Here is a 25,178-nt window from a genome sequence, read left to right on the forward strand (position 1 = left end):
ACACTTAAGCAGCACGGGGTTAGGGTTTTGAAGGCAATTCGCGTGCACGCTGTGTAGTCACGTGGTGCCGAAGAGCCAATCAGGTGGCTCAAATCAGCAGCGCTGCTGAACTGCGGCTGAAATCCTATATGCATCCGTAAGAGCCGCAGAGACTGAGTCATCATCTGGAGGAGCGGGACATGGTGTATTCCGTCAATGGTGAGAGCGGGGTGGGTGAGCTGCTGGCAGCCGGCCGGTGTGGTGGGCAGACATGATGGCAGTTGCAGTATCTCCATCTATCAGTATTGCAGACTTTCATGCGTGTCAATGGGGTTAACCTCTTGGTGACCACCAATACAGCTTCTTACTGACCTCACTAAGGGGCTTTAAACCTGCGCGTGTATCTTTAAGGCGGTGGCTCCGATGACTACTGACAGACAGATGCGGAGAGACCTCAGACCCTGGCACTTTAACCCTTACATGCCACAAGCAATAGCTACTGCATCATTTAACCAGATGCCAAGGGGAGGGGGATCTTTCTGCAGTGCGATCACAAGGTACCAGTGGGTTTCCATGGCAGCTGGCAGCCTGATAAAAGCCTCCATGTCTGCCATGTAACTTTTGGTAATGCAGTGTACTGAACGATCACATCTTCAAGTCCCCTTGAGGTACTGAAAAAGAACGTCAAAAAAAGTTTAATGAAGTTTTAATTTTAAGGTTACAAATATTGCCTATCCCATAATAGGTATTACTGCGCCGGTAACAACCCAGACGGTGAAAGTGTTTAGTTATTTATCGCACGTGGTGAACGCTGTAAAAATAATTTAAAAAAATAACGCCAGAATTACTATTTTTCTTTTGTTCGCCTCCCGAAAAAACTAAATAAAAAGCAATCCAGAAGTCACATGTAGCTCCACCTGTTACCAACAAGAACTGCAGCTCTGTAGTGCGTCGCAGAGCTCTGTCGTTGGAAGAACGGCAATATTGTGGATCTTATTATGCGGCCATGAAGAGACAATTGTTTTTCTTTAAAAAAAAATGTGTTTTATTGCGCAAAAGTAGTAAACATTTTTTTTAAAGCCTGCTTAAATTCGGTATCGCAGTAATTGTGCTCATCAGATAAGAACGTTATTGCATTATTTTTACCGAATGCTGAACGCTGAAAAAACAAAATCACCTACGTTTTTATATATATACTAGCTGATATACCCGGCTTCGCCCAAGTTAATTTGGTACTGGTGTTTATCTGGTGTTCATACGGAAAATCTTACGAAGTCGTGGTTACTTTAGAGATACCGGAAAAACATATGTTCACCATTTCGCATAATTCTCTGCGTTACCCAGGAAACACCACATGGAGGTAACCATGTGACGTTTACTTTATATAAAATGACATCAGGAAGTGAGAAAATTAGATTACGTACATAAAATTTGGACGCTAATTCTTTTGCGCATAGAATTGAATAATCGAGTTGGGACCCATTAGCTTTTACTATTTATGACATAATCAATGCTTGTGCCAAATTTCCCGTTTTTATGACACCGGAAAGTGAAAAAATTACATTCCGCACGTAAAATTTGGATGCTAATTCTTTTGCGCTAGAATTGAATAATCGAGTTGGGACCCATTAGCTTTTCCTATTTATGACATAATCAATGCTCGTGCCAAATTTCATGTTTCTATTACATTGGGAAGTGAGAGATTTAGATTATGTACGTAAAATTTTGACGCTAATTCTTTTGCGCATAGAACTGAATAATGGAGTTGGGACCCATTAGCGTTTCCTAGTTATTACATAATCAATGCTCGTGCCAAATTTCCTGTCTCTATGAAATCGGGAAGTGAGAAAATTGGATTCCGTACCTAAAATTTGAACACTAATTCTTTTGCGTATAGAATTGAATAATGGAGTTGGGACCCATTAGCTTTTACTATTTATGACATAATCAATGCCCGTGCCAAATTTCGAGCTTCTATGACACTGGAAAGTGAAAAAATTACATTCCGCACGTAAAATTTCGACGACAATTCTTTTGCGCTAGAATTGAATAATCGAGTTGGGACCCATTAGCTTTTCCTCTTTATGACATAATCAATGCTCCTGCCAAATTTCACGTTTCTATGACACTGGAAAGTGAGAAAATTAGATTCCGTACGTAAAATTTAGACGCCAATTCTTTTGCGCTTAGAATTGAACAATCGAGTTGGGACCCATTAGCTTTTCCTATTTATGACATAATCAATGCTCGTGCCAAATTTCCTGTTTCTATGACACCGGAAAGTGAAGAAATTACATTCCGTACGTAAAATTTGGACGCTAATTCTTTTGCGCATAGAATTGAATAATGGAGTTGGGACCCATTAGCGTTTCCCATTTATGACATAATCAATGCTCGTGCCAAATTTCACGTTTCTATGACACCGGAAAGTGAGATAATTAGATTCCGTACGTAAAATTTGGACGCTAATTCTTTTGCGCATAGAATTGAATAATTGTGTTGGGACCCATTAGCTTTTCCCATTTATGACATAATCAATGCTCGTGCCAAATTTTAAGTTTCTATGACATTGGAAAGTGACAGATTTAGATTACGTACGTAAAATTTCAACACCAATTCTTTTGCGCTAGAATTGAATAATCGAGTTGGGACCCAATTACTTTTCCTATTTTGGAGATAATCAATGCTCCTGCCAAATTTCATGTTTCTACGACATCGGGAAGTTGGAGAACTTTTGGCGAGTCAGTGAGTGAGTGAATGAGTGAGTGAGTGAGTGAGTCAGTCACTGAGGGCTTTAGTCTTTATATATATATCTCGCACAGTGCTGCCGTTAAAAAATACACTTTGTCGCCAAAAAATAAAACAAGCCCTCTAACAGCTGTCAACAAGTTATGGGTCTTGCTGTGCCACGATGGCAATCACTTGGTCCTTATAGCAAAATCTAGGCTAGTCACTAAGGGGTTAATATCACTTCTGGATGAGGAAATAGGGCGCTCACAGATGTATTCTGCCAGTGACATATGTTGGCATGACGGGTAAAGCTTTAGTTGGCGTTGCACATAATTAAGTAGAGACGTTTCTATTTGTATCAGACATTAAATGTGTCCCATCTATGGAGCGCGCCAATTTAGTAGTACTAACGTAATACCGCACAGTTTACCAACGTTGTGGCGGGCGCCGTGGCTGCGGGCTCCTGGTGTTACCGATCGCTGTGAGTCGCCATATTTCTCCTTGGGAAAAGTATCAGAAAAAGCTGCTAAATTGTTGTGAGCTATAGCTGGTCGCCGGGGGTCCGCCGCTCACGACCCCTGACCATCAGCTGGCCGCCAGGCCGCCATCGCTTTGTTTGAAATTGATAAAAAGCTGAGAGAGTTTAAAGTTGGACCCCTGTAACTACACAGTTGTTCCTTGTACGGATGTAGTAAACTTTAACTTGACGCCTGAGCATTAGCTTCACAGTCACAGCAAACATTAACCCCTCAAAGGGGTTGCACCTGATTTTCAAGTTAACCCCTGTTCACAAGATAAGGGATGACTTGCTGATCGGCGGGGGTCTCACTGCTGAGACCCCATCAATCTTAAGATCAGAGGTCTGCTATCCCCCATCCTTGTACCCCCCCCCCCCCACAGTGAGGAGGAGACTTAATGAAGTACCGGTCGCACTTGCACACAGCACCCCATTCAGTTACAATGGGACTGCGGAGATACCTGAGTGGCACTCGGGGATTTCCATCAGCCCCATTGCAACAAATGGAGTGCTGACTGTGCAGGTGTGGCCAGCACTCCATTTAGAGTGACGTCACTGCGCTGCGAGTGAAAACCCCTTAACCACCAGACGTACATCTTTTGATGGTGGCTTTAAGGCCTCGTGCCCACGGGTGGGTTTGATATGTGGAATCTGCAATCGGCACCTGTGTGGAAGATCCGCAGTTCAAGCCACCCATAGGAAAGCAGGGGCGTCCACACCTCCATTCACACATGAGGAATTGTTTTGTGGATTTAGCATGTGGGAAAAAAAAAATCGCCGCATGCTCCATTTTACCACGGATGGGCTCCATTGATCTTTATGGAAGCGAGCGATCCGCAATTAAATTGCGGATGCATTGGGGATTTGTAGGCAGATACCTCTCTGGTTGCTTGGAGATCAAGCAGGGAGGAGGGGAAAGGCAGGCACTTCGGAATTTAAAAAAAAAAAATTTCCATGCAGATCATCTGCGCGGAAAAAAATAGCAACTGTGATCACTGGCAAGCATTTAAAAATCTTCTCCGCAAAGACTCTCACGTCTTCCACTGCGGAAATCCGCATGCAGAATTCAACCGCCTGTGGACATGAGGCCTCGTTCACACGGGCGACAAAGTCGCGTTGCTACAAATCGCATGTATGAGAAGCCCATGCTTTCCTATGGGTTCCTTCACACGTGCGTGTTTTTTTTTTTTTTTTATATTTATGTATTTATTTTTTTTGTAGCATGCGACATCCTGATATGCCCGTAACTCGTAGGGTTTTGAAGCCCATGTTTCCCTATGGAGCCTTCCTCTCTCTTGCATCACATTGCACGAAAAAGTGATTTTTGTGCGGTGCAACTTTGACTGTAGGAAATCCTACTGTCAAAGCTATAATCTAAGCTCTGGCTGCAGCGGGGAAAAAAAAAGTATACATCGCCTTAGAAGCGTTATTATCTGCAGCGTGTCTTCTCCCCGGCACTATTCTCCTTCATCTCTTCTTGCTGGGGATTGAAAAATCGCTGCCTCTGATCACAGCCATTCATCGAGTGCTGGCTCTGATTGGCTAAGCATCGGCCAATCACGGCCATCACTTCCTGGAGGCGGGGATTTTTTAATGGAGATGAAATCTACATACAGGCAGATATCACTTGCTTCATAGAGGAGTCCACTAGGGGGTGCGGAACTCCTCTGAAGTCCGAGGTTACTCGTAATGAAATCCTGGATGGTGTAGGAGTCTAAACATACATTCTACAAGGACGCCCTTGTAGAACTTCCACCATTTTGACAGCTGAAGACTGAAGGGTAGTTAAGACTTGTGTCACAACTTCTAATGTTCCTTAGGGCTCCTGCACACTTGCGTTTTTCTTGCACGTTTTTTCACACTATTGTCAATGGGACTTTCTGATGTTAAAAATGCATCGCACAAAAATTGCACAGCACCAACTTGTGATGTGTTTTTAACATCAGAAACTCCCATTGACAATCCCGTAAAAAATAACGCAGCGATAGCGCGTAAAAAAACGCGCAAGAAAAATGCAAGTGTGCAGATGCCCTAATATTACTCTTCTGGTATTAAAATATGATTGCTAATGAGTTGGCGATCTCACAGCTGGCCGTATGCAAGTACCTCGCTCTGAACCCACGTGACCCTTAAAGGGGTTGTCCCGCGAAAGCAAGTGGGGTTCAGCACTTCTGTATGGCCATATTAATGCACTTTGTAATGTACATCGTGCATTAATTATGAGCCATACAGAAGTTATTCACTTACCTGTTCCGTTGCTAGCGTCCTCGTCTCCATGGTGCCGTCTAATTTCAGCGTCTAATCGCCCGATTAGACGCGCTTGCGCAGTCCGGTCTTCTCCCTTCTGAATGGGGCCGCTCGTGCCGGAGAGCTGCTCCTCGTAGCTCCACCCCGTCACGTGTGCCGATTCCAGCCAATCAGGAGGCTGGAATCGGCAATGGAACGCACAGAGCCCACGGTGCACCATGGGAGAAGACCTGTGGTCCACCGTGGGTGAAGATCCCGGCGGCCATCTTCGCAAGGTAAGTAAGAAGTCACAGGAGCGCGGGGATTCGGGTAAGTACTATCCGTTTTTTTTTTTAAACCCCTGCACCAGGTTTGTCTCGCGCCGAACGGGGGGGGGGGGCGCTATTGAAAAAAAACCCCGTTTCGGCGCGGGACAACCCCTTTAAGGCTGACTCCACAAACGAGGGTGTACTCAGGGAAGGGCAGAAGCATATGACTGCTGCGGTCAGTCAGAGGCTGCAGCATCACCATCAGCACTCCTGGCATCAGTGCTAATATCCTTTGACCGCTGCCCAGTGGCCAGCGCTTGTAACTGCAGGCCCCACTGTCATTGATTTTACCCTACCCTGCATTTACAAGTGCCCAAAATGCACAGGGGTTGGGGCAGCAGCTTCCACTCCGGTCCCTGTGTATTGTTGCACTGGGTATTCTTGTATCTTGACGCCACCAGGAAGCTATGGTTTGACAGGGCTCAGAACGCCCCTGTCACACTCCTAGCTCCCGATTGGCTGATGTCGCAAAGGTCCTAGCAGCACAGTGTATATTGATTGCTGGCTGCCCTGGACGGTTAGGGTTAGGGATGATTTTCCATTTAGGCTTACATTATTAGTTGTTAATATTTCCATGTTGTAATATGGAATTATTTACAACTAATAATGTAAGGCTTAAAGCAGCATCATCCCTAACCGTCCAGGGCAGCCAGCAATCAATACACAGGATGCAGCAATACATCTACCACTGGCGTGGATAGGCAGCCGCTGCCGTGCAGGACAGAACGGAGTTCCGGGGATCCGCGGAGAGGAGCCGGGACGGGAGCTGTCACGTTGGCTGTGAGCGGGGAGAAGGAACCACAGCCTGGAACGGCCGCTGAGAGAAACTGCAGCAGCGGGGGGCTTTGCGCCGGACAACAAACTGAAGCAGTGGGGATTACAGGGGCCGGCCACCAAAGTGCAGGCGCGGGGAAGCTGTTTTAGGAACCAAGAGGGAAGATGCTGTGGCGGAGAGCACTATCAACACCTGTGGAGACAGGGGGAGACCAACAGCGGTGGGCTGGGATGGGAACACTATTAACCCCCGGGGAGCTGGGAAAGGAGACCTGGAGCGGCGATTAGAGGGTCGGGGATGACAAAGCAGGAGCATACACCAGTATTCACAGGGGACTGGATAATTTAACTTAGCTGCCAGGAGCTGATGCCGAGCCTTCTCTGCAGCCAATGAGCTTCTGGGGTGTTACTAGGCAGTCAGTCTTGCCTCCACCAGGACTTCCTGGTGGCATCAAGATACAATAATACCGTTGCACTGACAGGTGGGGCCCCCGAGTGGCACATAGCAGCTGATTAACTATTGATGACCTATACTGAGGATAAGTCATCAATGATATTTTCCTGAAAAACCCCTTTAAAATCCCAGACAAGCCCTTTAAGCCCTGCACATCATCCAGCCGAGGTACCCTGCCTCCCCTGTGGCAGCCCACCATCCATTCTGAACTTCGTGTGATGAGTGGGTGTGCTCTGAATGTAGAGCTACACTTTACCATGTGTTGTTGTAAGTATGTATTTCGTAAACGGTTTGTTCAGGGCTTTTACTATAGATGACCCACCCTCAGAACAGGTCGATCAGTGGAGGTCTCCTGCTTAAATCCCTGCCGATCAGCTGATTCTTTGGGATCCTAAACAGCCAACCCCTGTCGTAGTAACATCCTGAAGAACCCCTTTAAATTGAGAATTAATCTTAAATCCTCTCCTTTAGGACAGCGGAGATCTCCATGGAGGCTGTCCTTCATCACAGACGTCTTCTGGGGATTCACAGACTTCATTGTCATGTTGTAAGTATTAGCTTGCTGAGACTTTTTTTTTATCAAGGTCTTTTAAAATGTATCTCAAGAATATGATGACAAATTACTAGATTAGTGCCAATACCAAAGTCATATCTATTGTCTCCTCCATGTCCCAGTAGACTTACACTGACATCCTAGGATGTGTGACTATAGGAAAGTGTGGTAGCTCAGTTTGTAGAGCTTGCTGCTTTGCAGTGCTAGAGTTGCGGGCTCAGGGCTGGCCAAGGGCAGCCCCTGAAGTTATGGGCTCAAGGCTGGCCAAGGGCAACCAGCTCCTGGAGTTATGGGCTCAAGGCTGGCCAAGGGCAACCAGCCTTGAGTTATGGACTCAAGGCTGGCCAAGGGCAACCAGCTCCTGGAGTTATGGGCTCAAGGCTGGCCAAGGGCAACCAGCTCCTGGAGTTATGGGCTCAAGGCTGGCCAAGGGCAACCAGCTCCTGGAGTTATGGGCTCAAGGCTGGCCAAGGGCAACCAGCTCCTGGAGTTATGGGCTCAAGGCTGGCCAAGGGCAACCAGCTCCTGGAGTTATGGGCTCAAGGCTGGCCAAGGGCAACCAGCTCCTGGAGTTATGGGCTCAAGGCTGGCCAAGGGCAACCAGCTCCTGGAGTTGCGGGTTCAGATGGAAGTCTTCAAACAAAGGCTGGACAAATATCTGTCTGGGATGATTTAGTGATCCTGCACTGAGCAGGGAGTTGGACCCGATGACCCTGGAGGTCCCTTCCAACTCTACCATTCTATGAAATGACGTACAAATATCCATACTGGAAATGAGTCACTGACAGGAAAATTATGGTCTTTTGGTGGGTCTATGACATACCGCACTCTTACTTTGTTTTTATCTTCAGCTTTCAGAGTATTATCAACCCTGATATAACGAGGAGGAGTTCTTCCTCTAGGATAAGATATAATCATGGAAGAGGGTAAGACTAATGTCTTAGATGTTTGCTGCACCACTGCTATATCGCTAATACTGCATGGGAAATGGTGCAGTTTTCCTGTGCCTTTCTTAACTCTTTAAGGACACGGCCTATTTTGGGCGTAAGGATACAACAATTCTTTTTCATCTCCACATTTCAGAAGCCATAACTTTTTTTATTTTTCCATCCACCTGTATGAGGGCTTGTTTATTGCGTGACAAGCTGTAGTTTTTTTGTTACCGCTTTGTGGGTACATACTGTATAATGTATAACTCTTATTAATTTTATTTGGAGGACAGGGAGAAAAAAAATACATCAATTCTGCTACTGTTTTTTACATTTTTGTTTTTTTTACATCGTGAATCATGCAGCATAAATAATTTAATACATTTTTTCTGCGGGTCGGTACAAATATCAAAATTGGTTTTTTTTTAGGTTTTTCCACTTTTGCACAATAAAACCCCTTTTTTTGCAAATTGTTATTTTTCTTTGCATCGCTGCATTCAAAGTCTCATAACTTTTTGTATTTCTTCATCAAAGGAGTTCTATGAAAGCTTGTTTTTTTGTTGTTTTTTTGTGACACGAGCTATAGTTTTTATTAGTATCATTTTGGGGTACATTCAGCTGTTTTGATCATTGCATTTTTGGGACGTGAAATGAACAAGATAAGCATTTTCTAATGGTTTTCGTTTTCTAATAGCGTATTCAACTTATTGTACAGGTTGTTACAGATGCTGCGATAAAAATATGTTTGGTGTTTCCAAAGAAAAAGAGGGGAAAGTTGTTTTTTTTAACCCACTTTTTCTGTCCCTGAACTTGAACCCACGATTGTATGATTGATATAACACTAGGGAACACAACTTTTGGTACTTAAGATGTTAGAACATTTTTTGGATATTTTGGGTCGTAGATCCTGAAAATGGCATTTGTTTTTGGCCATCAGATCTCCTTTTCACTACAAACTATTTTATTTCAATACCACCATTAAGTATGAATAACTGTATTATTTCAAAATATATGGTATTGGAAGGATATATTCCATGAAGCTTAGAAAACGAACTGCAAACAAAAGTTTCTTCATTGGGACGCGTCACTGAACCCTCGCTTCTGTGATTTCCTACGATATGATGTTTCTGGACATTCGGAATGGATGCTCCATAGGTAGTCTGCCATCAGATGTGTGCCCCATCGTCCACAGTGCTGTTCTTCCATGATCCTTATTTCTGGGGAAAATAGTTCCCTTTGTTCGTCGCTGACACCAAGACACAATGGACGTCAATCCAAATGACTGTACAGATAGTGCAACCTGATACTTAGTTGCAACCATGTGTACAGAATGCAGCGGGCATATTCTTCATGAATACACTGTAGTTAGCGGTCTTGTTGTTTCCAAGAAAATTCTTTCCAACCCTACAGAACGATGACCACGTGCCTCAGAGAATCCTGTAAACGCTGGTCTTTCATGAGTTCCCTGATTTGCGGTCCATCGAATGTGCCTGCTTTTAGTTTCTTCATGCCCAGCCCAGGAAATTTAAGAGCCTTTTATAAGTCAGTTCATCAATGGTGGCAATATGAACCAAAGGTTCTGTGATGAAAAATGTTTCCTCCAGGAACCATGCTTTCTCAAAGGCCGCGGTCTTCTCTCCCAGCGTTGGTCTTTAGCTCTGCTGTCGCACAGACATAGAAAACATGGGTACTTCGTCTACCCGCCCTGCTGCCCTAGAAGGAAAGTCACCACTTTTAAATCCACACAGATTATCTATTGGTGATCGCGATTGGCTATCTTCTGTAGGACTGTGGCTATTGTTGCCTGATCTTCCCGCACACTAACTGAGCGGCCAATAGGAATTGACCTGAACCGGTTTCCGTTATGTGGAAGTACACATTTTAGGCTGCATTTGAAGCTATCTAAGAACTGCCATTCACTTGGGGTGTATTCTCTCACATTCAGTTTCACCAGTAACCCTTGTATGTCGGTGAAGAAAACACAAATTGTTAGTTTTTGTGAAGAATGGCACAAACTCCTCTTCTCTGTTGCGGAATGCTGTGATTTTAGTACCCAGTAACGGTAAACTTTTTTCTGTCAGCCGGTAAAAAAGAACTCAGACGCTTTCTGTGGAGGATTTAGGTCTCTTATGAGGTCGTTTCATTCTTTTTGATTGAAACCTGATGAAGGGCCTTCAAAGTCACTGTTGCTCAGCATAGCCGTCTTTCTCACCAACCAGGGTTTCTTTGGAGAGCTCTGGAAGGCTTCTACAAGTTGGGACAAGTAGATCTTCAGTATTTTCCCATTAGTTTATATTCACCAAACAAAAGTAACAGTCATCGCTATGGTTGCTCTGCTTGCTCCATACCATTGGTATATCAAATTCCATGCACTTCCTTTTCCACCATTGTCACAGGTGTTTTGTACACAATATGTGGTGCCCACGGCTTGTCTTGGTCCCCCAGTTTCACCACTAAGTAAGCTAAATAAGCTCTCTTCACAAAGTCTGTCATAGCTCGCCTGAGGGAATGTGTATTCCCTGCAAACGAAACAAGAAACATCAGGATGACGGACACCTTTTCTTCTTGATGTAGCCATATCTGTCTGTAATGAACTTCATGGATATAACCTACACGAACAGTAAACAAATTGTCCTACAAAAGTAAAGTGATAATTAATAATATCAGTGATCTCTCAAAAACTAGAGCTCCTTTAAAAAAATAGAATACCATTTCTGGAATGAGCGGCACAAATATACCCGAAAAAGGTTCGAAAATTTCAGACACCAAGAAAATTATATTTTTTTGTTCCCCAGTGAATACATTGCTGAACGTCTCTACTGAAATACATTATCATTATTCGTAGCCATCATCTGTGGTGGCAGATCTGGACACCAGGAAATGGCATTTAGTTGCCATGGCAACCCATCAACCCTCTGCGATGGCATTGTGGCAGAGCAATAATGTCACATTTCACAATCGACATTGATCACGGCATTTAAGGGATTAACAGCAGGGATTGGTCAGTCAAAGTTGGCACAGGCCAAGCTCCTGAGCCCATGCCATGCGCAGGACGCAAGTTTATATCCTGTTGCAGCAAGTACCAGTTGATCAGGACATAAACTTATGGCATATAGCGTTAAGGGGTCGAAGAGAATCTGTCTGGTCCAGTGAACCCTGTAAACTAATGTAGTGGGTTAATAGGAGTTGATATTCTGCCTGTTCACTCTGAATGGAGGCGGGTGGCTGGAAGAGAAGTCCGGCGTGCTCCGCCTCCATTCAGTTAGTGATTATTGCTCTTACGTGAAAGCACAGGAGCATTAACGTTAGGACGGCTGTTGGGAACTTGAGCACCCAACAGTTGTTCCATTTAAAAGTACCTTTATACTCGTACTCCTTGGCATTCCCTCACTGACCGCTGCAGCTGCGTTCCGACCACGGACTAGATAGTCGCGGGCATAGCATGACGACTAGCCATGTGTTGCTCGCCATTGTAGACTTTCTTTTAAAATACATCAGCAGCCAAAATACATCAGAGGCGTTGGCAATGTGCAGATGTAGAGCTCTTCAGTCTGTTCTGCCAGATGATGTGTTTCTTCTGATGTTGGCAAGTAATTTATCCTCTTGGTGACATCCACCATACAAGTGCAGCAGATATGCACACGGATTGCATGGAGTCAGTTCATTTTTCGTCTGTCTTTGGTAGCTGACATCCCATAGGTTTGTATAGAAGAGCATGTGTAAGGGAATCTGAAAAGAGTCAAATTTCCAAGCACCATGCGATATTCGGTGGGTGACCACGCTGGATCGCGGAAGCAAGTGAGTATAAAAATACATCACCTGGCTCCCTGTCACCTCCCCTAACAGAACTAGCACTTAATTTATGGTGCCGTGAGGATGCGACGGGATCCTTTTAAATGTCCCAAACAACATTCAGTGAAATTGAGGGTGGATGTTCAGGTATCATGACAGCCTAGGGCAGTGATGGCGAACCTTTTAGAGAACGAGTGCCCAAACTGCAACCCAAAACCCACTTATTTATTGCAAAGTGCCAACACGTCAGGGGGCGGGGCTTATCACAATGTATGTTTTTACCACCGGCATTCTAAAAAGGACAGGGGCGCTGCAAAATAGACAGCGTGCAGATATTAACTGCTTTTTGGATGCGGAAATACTGCGGAATGTCCTCAGCGGAAATTTTTGTAGCATTTCCACATCCAAAAAGCAGTCAAAATCTGTACCCTGTATATTTTGAAACAGCCCTGCCCATTTCCGCCACATGTAAGCATACCCCAGCGGTGATAGTGACCCCCGCCACCAACCCCAGCGATAATAGCGACACCCCACAGCGGTAATAGTGACACCCCAGCAATAATATTGACATCCCACAGTGGCCCCCAGCAGTAATAATAGTGACACCCCCCAGAGTGGCCCCCCAGCAGTAATATTAGTGACACCCCCCAGCAGTAATAATAGTGACACCACACCCCAGCTGCCCCCAGTAGTAATACTGACCCCCCCCCCCCCCCAGCAGTGATAATAGTGACGCCCCCCCCAGTGGTCCCCCAGCAGTGATAATGCCCGCCCCCGGGACCCACATACTTACCCCTCCTCCTTGTGGAAGCGCCGCTCCTCTTCTGCCCGATCGCTGGTGCACACTAACGCAGATAGCAGAGCTGATGAGTGAATGCCTGCAAGGGAGTATAAATAAGTTACATTATCTTTTCAATTATTATAAAAAGAATAAAACAAAAGTTTAGATCCCCCCCCCCCCTTATATTTATTTCAAGAAAATTAAAACAAAAAGATAAGCATATTTGGTATCACCGCGTCCATAAAAGAATGATCTCTGAAAATAAGCTATTCTTTATCTCGTAAAGTGAACATCAACAGAAAAAAATACACACCAAAATTGTGCGTTTTTTCGTCACCCTATCCAGAAGAAATCATTGTAATAAAAAGCGATCAAAAAGTTACATGTACAGTACTTAGAGTTGAGCGAACATACTCTGCCGAGCTTGATGCTCGTTCGAGTATTAGCGTGCTCGATGGTGTTCGTTACTCGAACAAGCATCAAGCCGTGTTCAACCCCGCCCCAGTTTTTGGCTCCTCCCTGCTGTGACGTGCCTGTTTTGGCCCAGCTGCATTGTAGAAAAAAAAAAAGCTATAGTGACAGAAAATCTAAATCTTTTGTAAAAGACATTTTATTTTTTTTTAAGTACTACAACAACAACAAAAAACTATAAATTTGGTATCATCGTAATCACACTGACCTCACTGAACAAAATGTGCCCTCCCCACCCCAAAAAATAAAAAATTATGCAATGATTTTTTTTTCTATTTCACTCCACTTACAAAAATGTTTAAGATTTTCAGTTCATTATATCATTCAAAAATACATCTCATCCTGCATGAACGTCCTCAGCCGGCTCTATGACAGAAAAATAATGTTACAATTTTTGAAAGTGGGGAGAAAGAAAGCAACCAGTTTAACCCCTTAAGGACTCAGCTATTCTTTATCGGGAATTACAAGGATAGACTATGTCATCAGCTGGGTCGGATTCCCCTCACCTACAACAATTTGTTGCTTGTTACTTTGCTAGTCTTGGTATTCACATTTTTCAGTGCAGGTCACACAAAAATCTGTACAATTTTACATTACTTGGGTTGTATTGTTTTGTAGGGAGTTGAGCGCTTCTTGAAGTTCCTCTAAATCCACTGGAGCATCAAGGAATTCTTTCTTGCGACAAGCAGGGTTGTGTTATATTTATTAGATATTGCGCAATTTGTGCTTGGGTTTTATGAAGTCTGGAAGAATACAGGGAGGCATAAAAGGAGTACAGCGTTTCAGTAATCAGTAAGATGCCGGTATTAATTATTCCCTGGCTATTCCTTAAACCAGTGGTGTATGTAGAGCCCACCTGCGCCCGTGCTATTACAGCCAGCATGTCGCCAGCCTTTTCCCCTTCCTACGTAACAAATTTGCTGAAAAAAACACATTTATTGACCGCTGTTTCCAGAGTATAGCGGTTAGTGCCTCCTGCGCCGCCCTCCAGTTAACCAATGCCTCAAATGTGCTGAATGTAAGCTATTCCCCATCCAGCGTACATTTACAGCATGCAAACTTTCTTGCAAACAGAGCACCAATGGATGATACTACTTAATTAACCGTCCTGAATATTGCCAAACGCTTAAAGGGGTTGTCCCGCGCCGAAACGGGTTTTTTTTTTCAACAGCCCCCCCGTTCGGCGCGAGACAAACCCGATGCAGGGACTTAAAAAAAAAAACCGCACAGCGCTTACCTGAATCCCCGCGCTCCGGTGACTTCTTACTTACCGGTTGAAGATGGCCGCCGGGATCTTCTCCCTCGGTGGACCGCAGGGCTTCTGTGCGGTCCATTGCCGATTCCAGCCTCCTGATTGGCTGGAATCGGCACGTGACGGGGCGGAGCTACACGGAGTTGCTCTCCGGCACGAGCGGCCCCATTCAGAAAAGAAGAAGACCCGGACTGCGCAAGCGCGTCTAATTTGGAGCTTAGACGCTGAAAATTAGACGGCTCCATGGAAACGAGGACGCTAGCAACGGAGCAGGTAAGTGAAAAATTTCTTATAACTTCTGTATGGCTCATAATTAATGCACAATGTACATTACAAAGTGCATTAATATGGCCATACAGAAGTGTATAGACCCACTTGCTTTCGCGGGACAACCCCTTTAACTCGATCACCCATGCCACGTTTATTCCATGAGATGCTCTTAAATTTGTCACCCATTGCAGAAAATACTATGTAAATGTGCACATGTACATACATAGATGATCCCACAGGCAAGTAATCTGCAGAATGCTAGGTAGTCAGACCAACTAGTATTAAGGTGGTGTCACATCTGCACTGGGGACTTCATGAACGGAGCAGGAAAGGGGAATCCTCACGGCCGATCGGTATTATCTGGTGCTCTACTGCAGTCATGTGTTCATACATGTTTTGCATATTGTTAGGGAAAAAAACTCCCGTTAGTATGTCATCCGGCGTCCAAATTGACATGAGTACTCATCATTGTTTAAGTAATACCGATCGGCAGGAAGAGAGACCGTACATGTGCATTGCTCATGTACAAATTCATCTACTTCGATTTTATTGGCGTTACAAGAGGTCTTTTATAGACCTATCATATAATTAAAGTGACGTTGATTCTGAACCAACCATTACATATTTTGTTTACATCATATTCAATCAAAGTCCATTCATGATACCTAATATTTTCCATTCTTCAGCAGTTCTGATATTTCCTTATACATGTCTAAATATGTAACATTTCATAATGTTTCAGCATAACTATTTATCAATACATGTTTATTTTGAGGTAACTATATTGCTTGTACCTGTTACACCCTGGTACATTTAGCCTTTGTCAGCTTATAGATATATTTCATCCATCTCCTGACTAACCACCAGGTGTGGTTTTATTACTTTGTTAGTTATTCTGAATTATTGCAATGTCTAAGGGTTACGTGACAGAGAAAATGAATTATCTGAGACAGTAGAATTTAAAGGTAATATCACACAATACTGGGGTCCTGGATAATCTCCCCTACAATTCCCGGCTTTTTAAAATAGTCCAAGCGAGGAGACGTTGATAGTCCAAGCGAGCAGACGCTAATAGTCCCTGCGAGGAGACGTTGTGGTACTTCAAGGAGGGTGGAGCCCTCCGAGCCGGACTTTTTCCCAATTTTCTCTTCTTTCTTTGGGCCGGGTTCCCACCGATACGGCTCCTCGATATGACTGTTTTTCATTGAAGATTATTCTAAAATCGTAAGTCCTTCATTGTATTCTTTGCGATGATCAAGATGGTTCTTTTAAAATTCGTGTATGTTCGTTGTTTTGCATTGCTTGATTCCTCATATATGAACAAACAAACATAAGCATTAGTTCCTATATAAACATGACATTTCTATGTTATTCCCATAATAGGATGGTCTTCTTTTTGGTACATACTTCAGACATATAGTCACCAAATTTGGAATACATTGTATACAGCAGTAGATCAATATTAATCCCACAACTATTATTGCAAATATCAAAAATATTTTCTTTATCCAGCTCAAACTGAACCATGAAAATAACCAACTGAACCATCCCTGATCCACATCTTGTTTTATACTAATGGATATTTCTTTTAAAGTGTTAATCTTTTGATGAATTGATTCCGAATGATCAGAGAGGTTAAAACAACACATCCCCTCGAACTCTTCAGAACCATGATTTAGTGTCAACAATAGGTAATCTATAGTGGCTCTATTTTGTAGGGCGGCCTTTCTTACTCCTTGCACATCTAATAGGAGAAGGTCTAAAGCTTAAGAGGTAATATTTAACCCTTTTGCTAAATCACCAACTATACCATTTACAACTTTCCCATTATATATAACTAGCCCCCAGACTCCTACTATAGAAAATCCTAACGCCTTTACTTCTGTGTCGCTAAGGAGGGTTGGTGGACCCTCACAACTTTCATCTAACCCTTTTATTTCTCTTGTTTCTCTGTCTCGTTCTTCTAGTTTCTAGTACATAAAAATACTCAAACAGGACAGTGCACATGGTTCTCCTGTAACATTTGCTGGAATAAATGTATGAGTGAGATTTCCACATGATAAAACCCAACCAGTTGGTAATTTAACATGTCGAAAATGATTGGAGCTTCCAACAATCACTTTACAGTGCATTTCATTTGTTACCTTCTTACATTGATTTACCGTACGATTACAGAGTATTTGAAAATCATCAGTAGCTTGTTCGGGGTGTGCTTCAATTTGCTGACATTTCCCAATTTCCTCAGGGTCACAAGTGAAATTATAGCACACCTCGGTCTCAGCTACATTCTTAACCTGAAACTTAGTCATATTAGTCCATTCAGTATTTTATGCTTCCCTACAGTCTGGACAATATTCATATACATTTAAGAAAGTATTCATGCTAGTTACATCGGATACTTCTACTAAACTATCATGATGTATTGCTGTAAATATATTTCTGAGCACTTTTACAGGTGTAGGATCTGATAACAAACATGTAAAATATCATTTCCACTTCTCAAATTAGGCATACACATACTTGAAATATTTAATACATCTCTTGCCAAATATTCCCACATATTGGGACACCCTTCTGTCCATATGGTTCCAGTGCTTTGCTCACGTGTCTCTTTATCACTACCCAATCACCAGGCTGCAATTCATGTGTACCTTCAAGAGATTCTGGATCTGGAATGGAAGAGAACACTGGGTCGTGTGTTACTTTAAGTTTCTTACTTAGTGTGATAACATAATTTCTTAGGGGGCCATTCAGCCTTTCCACCTTACCATTACTCTGTGGGTGGTATGGAGTGTGAAAGGCCTGAGTGATGCCCAAAGCTGACATTATGTGTTTCATTATCTCTCCTGTGAAGTGGGTACCTCTATCCGATTCAATCACCTCAGGTACCCCATTTCTGCAGATTATCTCGTTCATCAGTTTCTTTGCGGTCACTCAGTTGCCGAATTGACCGAATAGCCTCACACCACCCCAACATGTCCACACATACTAACACAAATTCATACTTGCCTTTGCGGGGCAGTTGAATGTAGTCAATTTGCAGTCTCTGAAACGGGTAGAGTGGTCTAGGTGCGTGCTTCTGGGGTACTTTGACTTTTTGCCCAGGATTGCTTTACGGCACAAATCATATAAAATTGGACAAATGATGCGGCAGCTACAGAAAAACCAGGGGCCAACCAGAATTTCTCTAACGTTGCGACCATTGCTGTTCTTGATAGATGCGTTCTTCCATGAATCAGCTGGGCCATCATAGGGAACAAGGCATGTGGGAGGCAAGTTCTGGTAGCAGTTCTCCATATGCCATCATCTTCCTTGGCCCCAGCTTTCGTCCACTTGTCTTTTTCTTCTTTGCTGGCTTGTATTGAGAAAGTCTTAATAATGTCCATATCAGATGAAACAGGTTTCCCTGTGTCTGCTTTGGAACAAAATGTCTCTGTATCTGTATCAGAACAAAATGTCTCTCTTGTGACTGTATCAGAACAAAATATCTCTCTTGTGACTGGGTCGGGGTCTGTATGCTGCGTAGCAAAAAAACCCTTTTCTTCTTTCTTTTCCATGGTTGTATCTTTTGTATGTGCTTTGATCTTTAGTACTGCTATCTTATCTGGCCATAGCAGGGCCTCAATTAATTCTTTCACTGCAGCACCATTTCTTAATAGGTTGTCCAGCAGAAGTTAAAAATTGTCTGGCCTTCCATATGGGGCCGTAATCATGAGCAATGCCAAAAGCATACCTGGAGTCAGTGTACACATTAGCTGTCTTACCTGTAGCCACTCTACACGCTTCTGTGAGTGCTTTTAATTCCGCTTCTTGTGCTGAGACTCTGCTTTTACCGTGTCATGTTGTGTTACGACTGCATAACTGGAGTGGAATCAGCCATCTTCACCCTGATAACGAGAACCGTCTACAAAAAGTTCAAAATCAGGATTTTCTAATGGTTTTTCAACAACCTTTTCAAAACCTGCTGTTTCTTGTTGCATCAATTCTATGCAATCATGCTCGTGTGTGTATCATCATCAATTTCTGTATTTTCCCCTTCTTCCCCTCCTCCCTCCCCCCTTTTGGTATCCGGATAATCCACTGGCAATAGAGTAGCCGGATTCAAGGTAGTACATCTTTGAAAGGTAGTGTTAGGAGGCATGAGGAGTGCATATTGCAAGCAGATCTGTCTGGCTGAATAGTAGGCCACAGGCCGTGGCCTGCCACCATGTTGTTGGCAAAGTACTGCTGTAGCATGTCCAGACAGTTCTGTACAGTAAAGTCGGAAAGGAAGTTGGTAGTTGGGTAGACCCAGTGCAGGAGAAGAAGTGATAGCTTGTTTTAGCAAATGAAAGTTAGTGATTGCTTCTTCAGAAAAAGTGAAGGGAGTGGTAGTAAGAGCCTAAAAAGGTTCGAAGCTTTGCAGCAGAATTTGAGAGAGGCAAATTTTGAATAGCCTTTTTCCTTTCTTCCGTCAAATGCCTGGTTCCTTGTAACAGGCAGTGACCAAGAAAGATTACCTTCTACTTACAGAACTAAAGCTTGTCTTTTAAAGCTTTACATCTATCATCTGCTAGCAAATAGAGCAGTGAGATTGATGCCTGCTGGCAAATTTAGAGATTGTCAGCACATAGTAACAATTCATCCACATATTGTAGCAAGACCACCCCTTGTGGCCAGGGCCAGGCCTGCAGAAAAGTTTGTAGGGCCTGTGTGTACATATTTGGAGAATTCTGCGCTCCTTGTGGCAGAACTGTCCAAGTGTACTGTTTTCCCCTGAACGTGAATGCAAAGAGATATTGTGAATCTGGGTGCAATACAACTGACATAAAGGCTGACATAAATTGCTATGGTCAATCACTGTAAAATAGGTGGCGCTAGCGGGTACTTGTGCCTTGAGGCTTTTCCTTTAAACCCCTGTTTCTGCATTATCATGACAGCTCTAGGGTTTGTAACCCGTTCAGATCTTTCATTTAATTCTATTTCTTTTTCTGCCTGCAACAGATTCTTATATTCAGTTTGCCGCCATTTAGGCTTGCATTCCTGTAATTTCTTGCGAATGGAGGGTTTAAGACCTTCCACAAAAGATAATGCTAACACAGAAGTCCCAATGTTACCATCGGTTATGCCGCTATACCCAAGGTCAGCCCACCTATTATGTAGTTTTGCCGCATAGGTCTCCACACTCTCATCCTCTTCCTGTATCAGGCCTCGGTCAGACGGGCGGTTTTTGCCGCGATTTGCGGATCGCATGACGGATGCGCATCCGCAAATCGCGTGACCGGGGCCGAAAAATCGCCGGAAAAATCTGCCCCTAGCCGCGTTTCCTTTGAAACGGGCCGGGGCACAGGAGCACTGTCCAGCCCATTGAATTCAATGGAGCCAGCAATACAGCCGGCTCCATTGAAAGCAATGGGCTGCCGGCGAGCGCGGGATGAATTTTCGGGAAGGGCTTAAAAATATAAATCCTTCCCTGAAAATCATCCAAAAATGTGTAAAAATAAAAAAAAATATATATACTCACCTCGTCCCCGCAGACGGAGTTCAGCTGCGGCCGGCCGGCAGTTCTCCTGAACTGCTCTGAGTAGTATTCAGCAGCCAGGGATTTAAAATCCCCGCCTGCTGAATGAGCTGCCTCTGAGTGGTCACAGCCCTCACCAATCAGAGGCAGCTCTCACTCACCCATTCATGAATTTATGAATGGGTGAGTGAGTGCTGCCTCTGATTGGCTCAGCGCAGGGACCAATCAGGGGCAGCTCTCAGCTGTCATTCAATAGCTGAGAGCTGCCCCTGATTGGTCCCTGCGCTGAGCCAATCAGAGGCAGCACTCACCCATTCATGAATTCATGAATGGGTGAGTGAGAGCTGCCTCTGATTGGTGAGGGCTGTGACCAATCAGAGGCAGCTCTCAGCTATTGAATGACAGCTGAGAGCTGCCCCTGATTGGTCCCTGCGCTGAGCCAATCAGAGGCAGCACTCACTCACCCATTCATGAATTCATGAATGCTACCTCTGATTGTTGAAGGCTGTGACCAATCAGAGGCAGCCCATTCAGCAGGCGGGGATTTTAAATCCCCGGCTGCCCATGTGTCCGATACCATTGCAAAGCAATGGTTCTATAAAATCGCCGGTCGCATGCGCAAATCGCGCGAAAAATCGCCCGTGTGACCGAGGCCTCACAGTGGACAGGGAAAGGGAAGATTCCCGTAGCCTTTCACTAGCCCTCTTTTGGAGATCCTCACAGTATTTTTCCGGACTGTACCATTTAAATCTACTGCTTCATTAATGATTTTTCCTGTAGCAGTTTCCCTTAGATTTGATTCTGCTATATTTTTCTAGTAATTACAGGGTAAAGTCCTTTAGGCATATGGGCCTAAAGGTTCTTTTACCTGCTGCTTCCTGCTTACAGACGCGCTGAGAAGAAAAGTTATTGCTGTACTTTTGAGAGAGCCGTCTGCCAGTCCAGTAAGGACCTTTTTCTTCCGTGAGTAACTTTTTTATTAGAATCATAGGGTGGTGGATTTTGTATTTTAAGAGCGTAATACATTATACCTTTGTACTCTTTTTATTGATAACTTATATCTTCGCTTGTGTTACTTATTTTTATCCTGCTGTTTATTATCCCATACATGTTTTTAGCTGCAACCCCCCCCCCCCCCTTACCCCCCCCCCCCCCGGTAATTCCTGAATTCTTCCCAAAGGGAAGACTCAAGAGTTCCAGCATTACTTAATCCTACTCCTTTTAGTAGCTGCTCACATATACATTTTCCTACTGCCCTTTGTCCCCCTATTTCTTCTGCTATTTCTCTAACACTTTTCCATTGATTACAGCCATTTGGGTGTGTGTTTCCCGTTTTATTTTTTCCTGTACTTCCTCCCGCTTCTTCCCACTGACCTTAATTACTACCCTTTACCTAAGAAGGGCGTTTCTCTAACTAAGATATATAGAAAAATATATATATAGTCTATATAAAATAGCCATCTTGCTATTTTATTTCCCAAGGCGCAGTTAAAGGGGATCTTTGTAACAAAGGGCTATAAAACTTTTCCTATCTACAGGATTCCGTAATCATACACACCCAAATTAAGAGGACAAAGTACAGTAGTAAGCTTAGCAGCGCTCTAGTATATGCTGAAGGGAATCATTATAAAACATAAAATATGGGACGCAACATTCTCACCCGCCAAAATGACATACCAGATCCCTTTTACAGGTTCTTTGAAAATTAGGCTTTTAAAGGAGATAAAAACACTCACCCACTTAGCTCCAGACAGAAAGAGGAGAATGTCAGAAAAGCACAGATTGTATGGTAAGATAAAAAATCTCTTACTTTTTTACAGCGCTGTTTTTAAATCTGTTGTTTCCTTGTATCCTGGCTCCTCCACTGCTAGGTCCGGGGTCCAAGGGGAAGGATCTCCTGCCTTGATAGGGGTTTCGGCACCAAGTTTGTTAGGGAAAAAAACTCCCGTTAGTATGTCATCCGGCGTCCAAATTGACATGAGTACTCATCATTGTTTAAGTAATACCGATCGGCAGGAAGAGAGACCGTACATATGCATTGCTCATGTACAAATTCATCTACTTCGATTTTATTGGCGTTACAAGAGGTCTTTTATAGACCTATCATATAATTAAAGTGACGTTGATTCTGAACCAACCATTACATATTTTGTTTACATCATATTCAATCAAAGTCCATTCATGATACCTAATATTTTCCATTCTTCAGCAGTTCTGATATTTCCTTATACATGTCTAAATATGTAACATTTCATAATGTTTCAGCATAACTATTTATCAATACATGTTTATTTTGAGGTAACTATATTGCTTGTACCTGTTACACCCTGGTACATTTAGCCTTTGTCAGCTTATAGATATATTTCATCCATCTCCTGACTAACCACCAGGTGTGGTTTTATTACTTTGTTAGTTATTCTGAATTATTGCAATGTCTAAGGGTTACGTGACAGAGAAAATGAATTATCTGAGACAGTAGAATTTAAAGGAGATGTCCCGAGGCAGCAAGTGGGTCTATACACTTCTGCATGGCCATAATAATGCACTTTGTAATGTACATTGTGCATTAATTATGAGCCATGCAGAAGTTATCAAAAGTTTTATACTTACCTGCTCCGTTGCTGGCGTCCTCGTCTCCATGGTGCCGACTAATTTTCGCCCTCCGATGGCCAAATTAGCCGCGCTTGCGCAGTCCGGGTCTTCTGCAGTCTTCTATGGGGCTCCGTGTAGCTCCGTGTAGCTCCGCCCCGTCACGTGCCGATTCCAGCCAATCAGGAGGCTGGAATCGGCAATGGACCGCACAGAAGAGCTGCGGTCCACGGAGGAAGAGGCCATCTTCAGCGGTGAGTAGAGAAGTCACCGGAGCGCGGGGATTAAGGTAAGCGCTCCGGTGAGCTTTCTTTACCTCCCTGCATCGGGGTTGTCTCGCGCCGAACGGGGGGGGGGGTTGAAAAAAAAAAAAACCCGTTTCGGCGCGGGACAACCCCTTTAAAGGTAATATCACACAATACTGGGGTCCTGGATAATTTCCCCCACAATATCATGCCTAATATGTTCTCTTGTATTGAACCCAATTGTATATGCAGTAAGGCAGTATTGCACTTATTATTTGCACCCAATATTTCGCTCAATGTTTCCTCCGTTTGCATGGTTGAGCTTGTCTCTCTTGGTGTTCCTTGTGTCGTGAAGCTAGGTGTTTCAGGATGGCACACTCCCCTCCTCTCTGCAATACCCCCATCAGACTCACTGTTCATTCATCTGCTCTAGCATGTATAGGGTCCCTGTGGTCCTCTACATTGCCTTGGTCTGCCTGGGGGTCTTTTCTTGCAAACTTAGCAAGATTTGCAGCGGAGTCTCTGTGCCAGTCAGTAGTAGGCATGTGCTGTCTGCTCACCGGCACCATCTTGGATCTCCCAGCTGCTGGCTTTTCCCCCTCTCTGCTATGGTCCTTCCAGCGTGTCATAGCACTGCAGGCCTTCAGAAAAGGACTCTCCCTGTCTGCTGTTATGTCCTGCAGATTCCGAGTGACAAGCGATCACGATTCCAGGATGCTGGCGAATGCATACTACGCGCTCTCAATGAATTCATCTCCTCACATCCCCATTCCGGTTCGGCCCCGATCAGGAGGCGGATGAGGAAGGTATACTGCAATGTGAATGCCTATTGTCATTTTCAAGTATACACTGAATGGCCACGTTATTAGAGACACTGGCCCTTTCACGATTGGAGCTTCCCTGTATGGAAATTAGACCCGTGAGCATGGAGTGCAGCACAAAATCAAGAGAGCAAAGAAACCGTGGATAAGTTTCAGTCTGAATGCACATTAGAATGGCAAGAATTGATTGTTCTTCCAACAAGGCCTGCTCAGCAGTGCTTGACTAACCACAACAAGGATTTCACCCGCTGCCAACCTCGTTAGGTTTTCTCAGGGAATGGTGTGGAGAGTATACCGAGAATAGTGTGATCGAAGGAAAACATCCAGCAAACGAGGGTCCTATGGGCGTTAATCACTCGCCAACGCCAATAAAAGGGGTCAAAGGAGGATGTCAAGAATCGTTCTGAGGAGTAGGCAATGTACAGTCCAGCAAATTACAGCCGAATACAATATTGGTGCTCCATCTAACATCTCCAAATGCTTAACTTGTCATTTGGTAGCACAGCTGACCAGTTCCAGCGCCAGTGCTGTCTAAGCGAAGCAGAAATGCAAGACTGCAGTGGGCAAAAGTGGGCAAACATTGTGCACTAAGCAGTGGACAAACCTCGCCTGGTCAGATAAATCCAGATTTCTGTTTCACCGTACTGATGGGAGGGTCAGAATTTGCACAAGCAGCATGAACTGATGAACCCTTCCTGGCTGCTGTTCAAAACATTTCAGCACCTCCATCTAATTTGCATCAACTGCAAGAAACTTCCTGTCCGCACAGGCCAATATTCCTGTAGAATGATTTCAGCACCTTGTGGAATCTATGATGAATTGCTGAGTTCTGAAGACCAAAGGAGATGGGGGGCTCTGATAAAGTGGTCATTCAGTGTATAATTATAGCAGCTTGGTTCTAGTGATTACGTGATAGTGGGGGAGGGGGGGGGGGGTTGTGACATACTGGAAAATGTTGGGAAAGGA

At 44.0% G+C, this 25,178-nt stretch overlaps 1 protein-coding gene across 4 annotated transcripts in view; it reads left to right on the forward strand.

The window, feature by feature from the left end:
• The first annotated feature begins 116 nt into the window (after window positions 1–116).
• Window positions 117–25,178, forward strand: part of LOC136621218 (selenoprotein K-like) — a 31,393-nt gene continuing 6,331 nt past the window's right edge. For 2 of the 4 annotated variants that reach the window (XR_010791224.1, XM_066596536.1), the window contains exons 1-4: window positions 117–198; window positions 7,481–7,556; window positions 8,414–8,488; window positions 24,075–24,197. Coding sequence is in view for 1 of the 4 variants with exons in the window: in XM_066596536.1 (XP_066452633.1) it covers window positions 180–198; window positions 7,481–7,556; window positions 8,414–8,488; window positions 24,075–24,192 (288 nt within the window). In the remaining 3 variants the exon portion in view is untranslated. Of the gene's footprint in view, window positions 199–7,480; window positions 7,557–8,413; window positions 8,489–21,375; window positions 21,521–22,250; window positions 22,347–24,074; window positions 24,198–25,178 lie in introns of all 4 variants that reach the window. The other 2 variants (XR_010791222.1, XR_010791223.1) reach the window with 2 other exon arrangements.

Source organism: Eleutherodactylus coqui, chromosome 3, assembly GCF_035609145.1.
Source record: "Eleutherodactylus coqui strain aEleCoq1 chromosome 3, aEleCoq1.hap1, whole genome shotgun sequence".
In the NCBI taxonomy this organism is placed as follows: domain Eukaryota; kingdom Metazoa; phylum Chordata; class Amphibia; order Anura; family Eleutherodactylidae; genus Eleutherodactylus; species Eleutherodactylus coqui.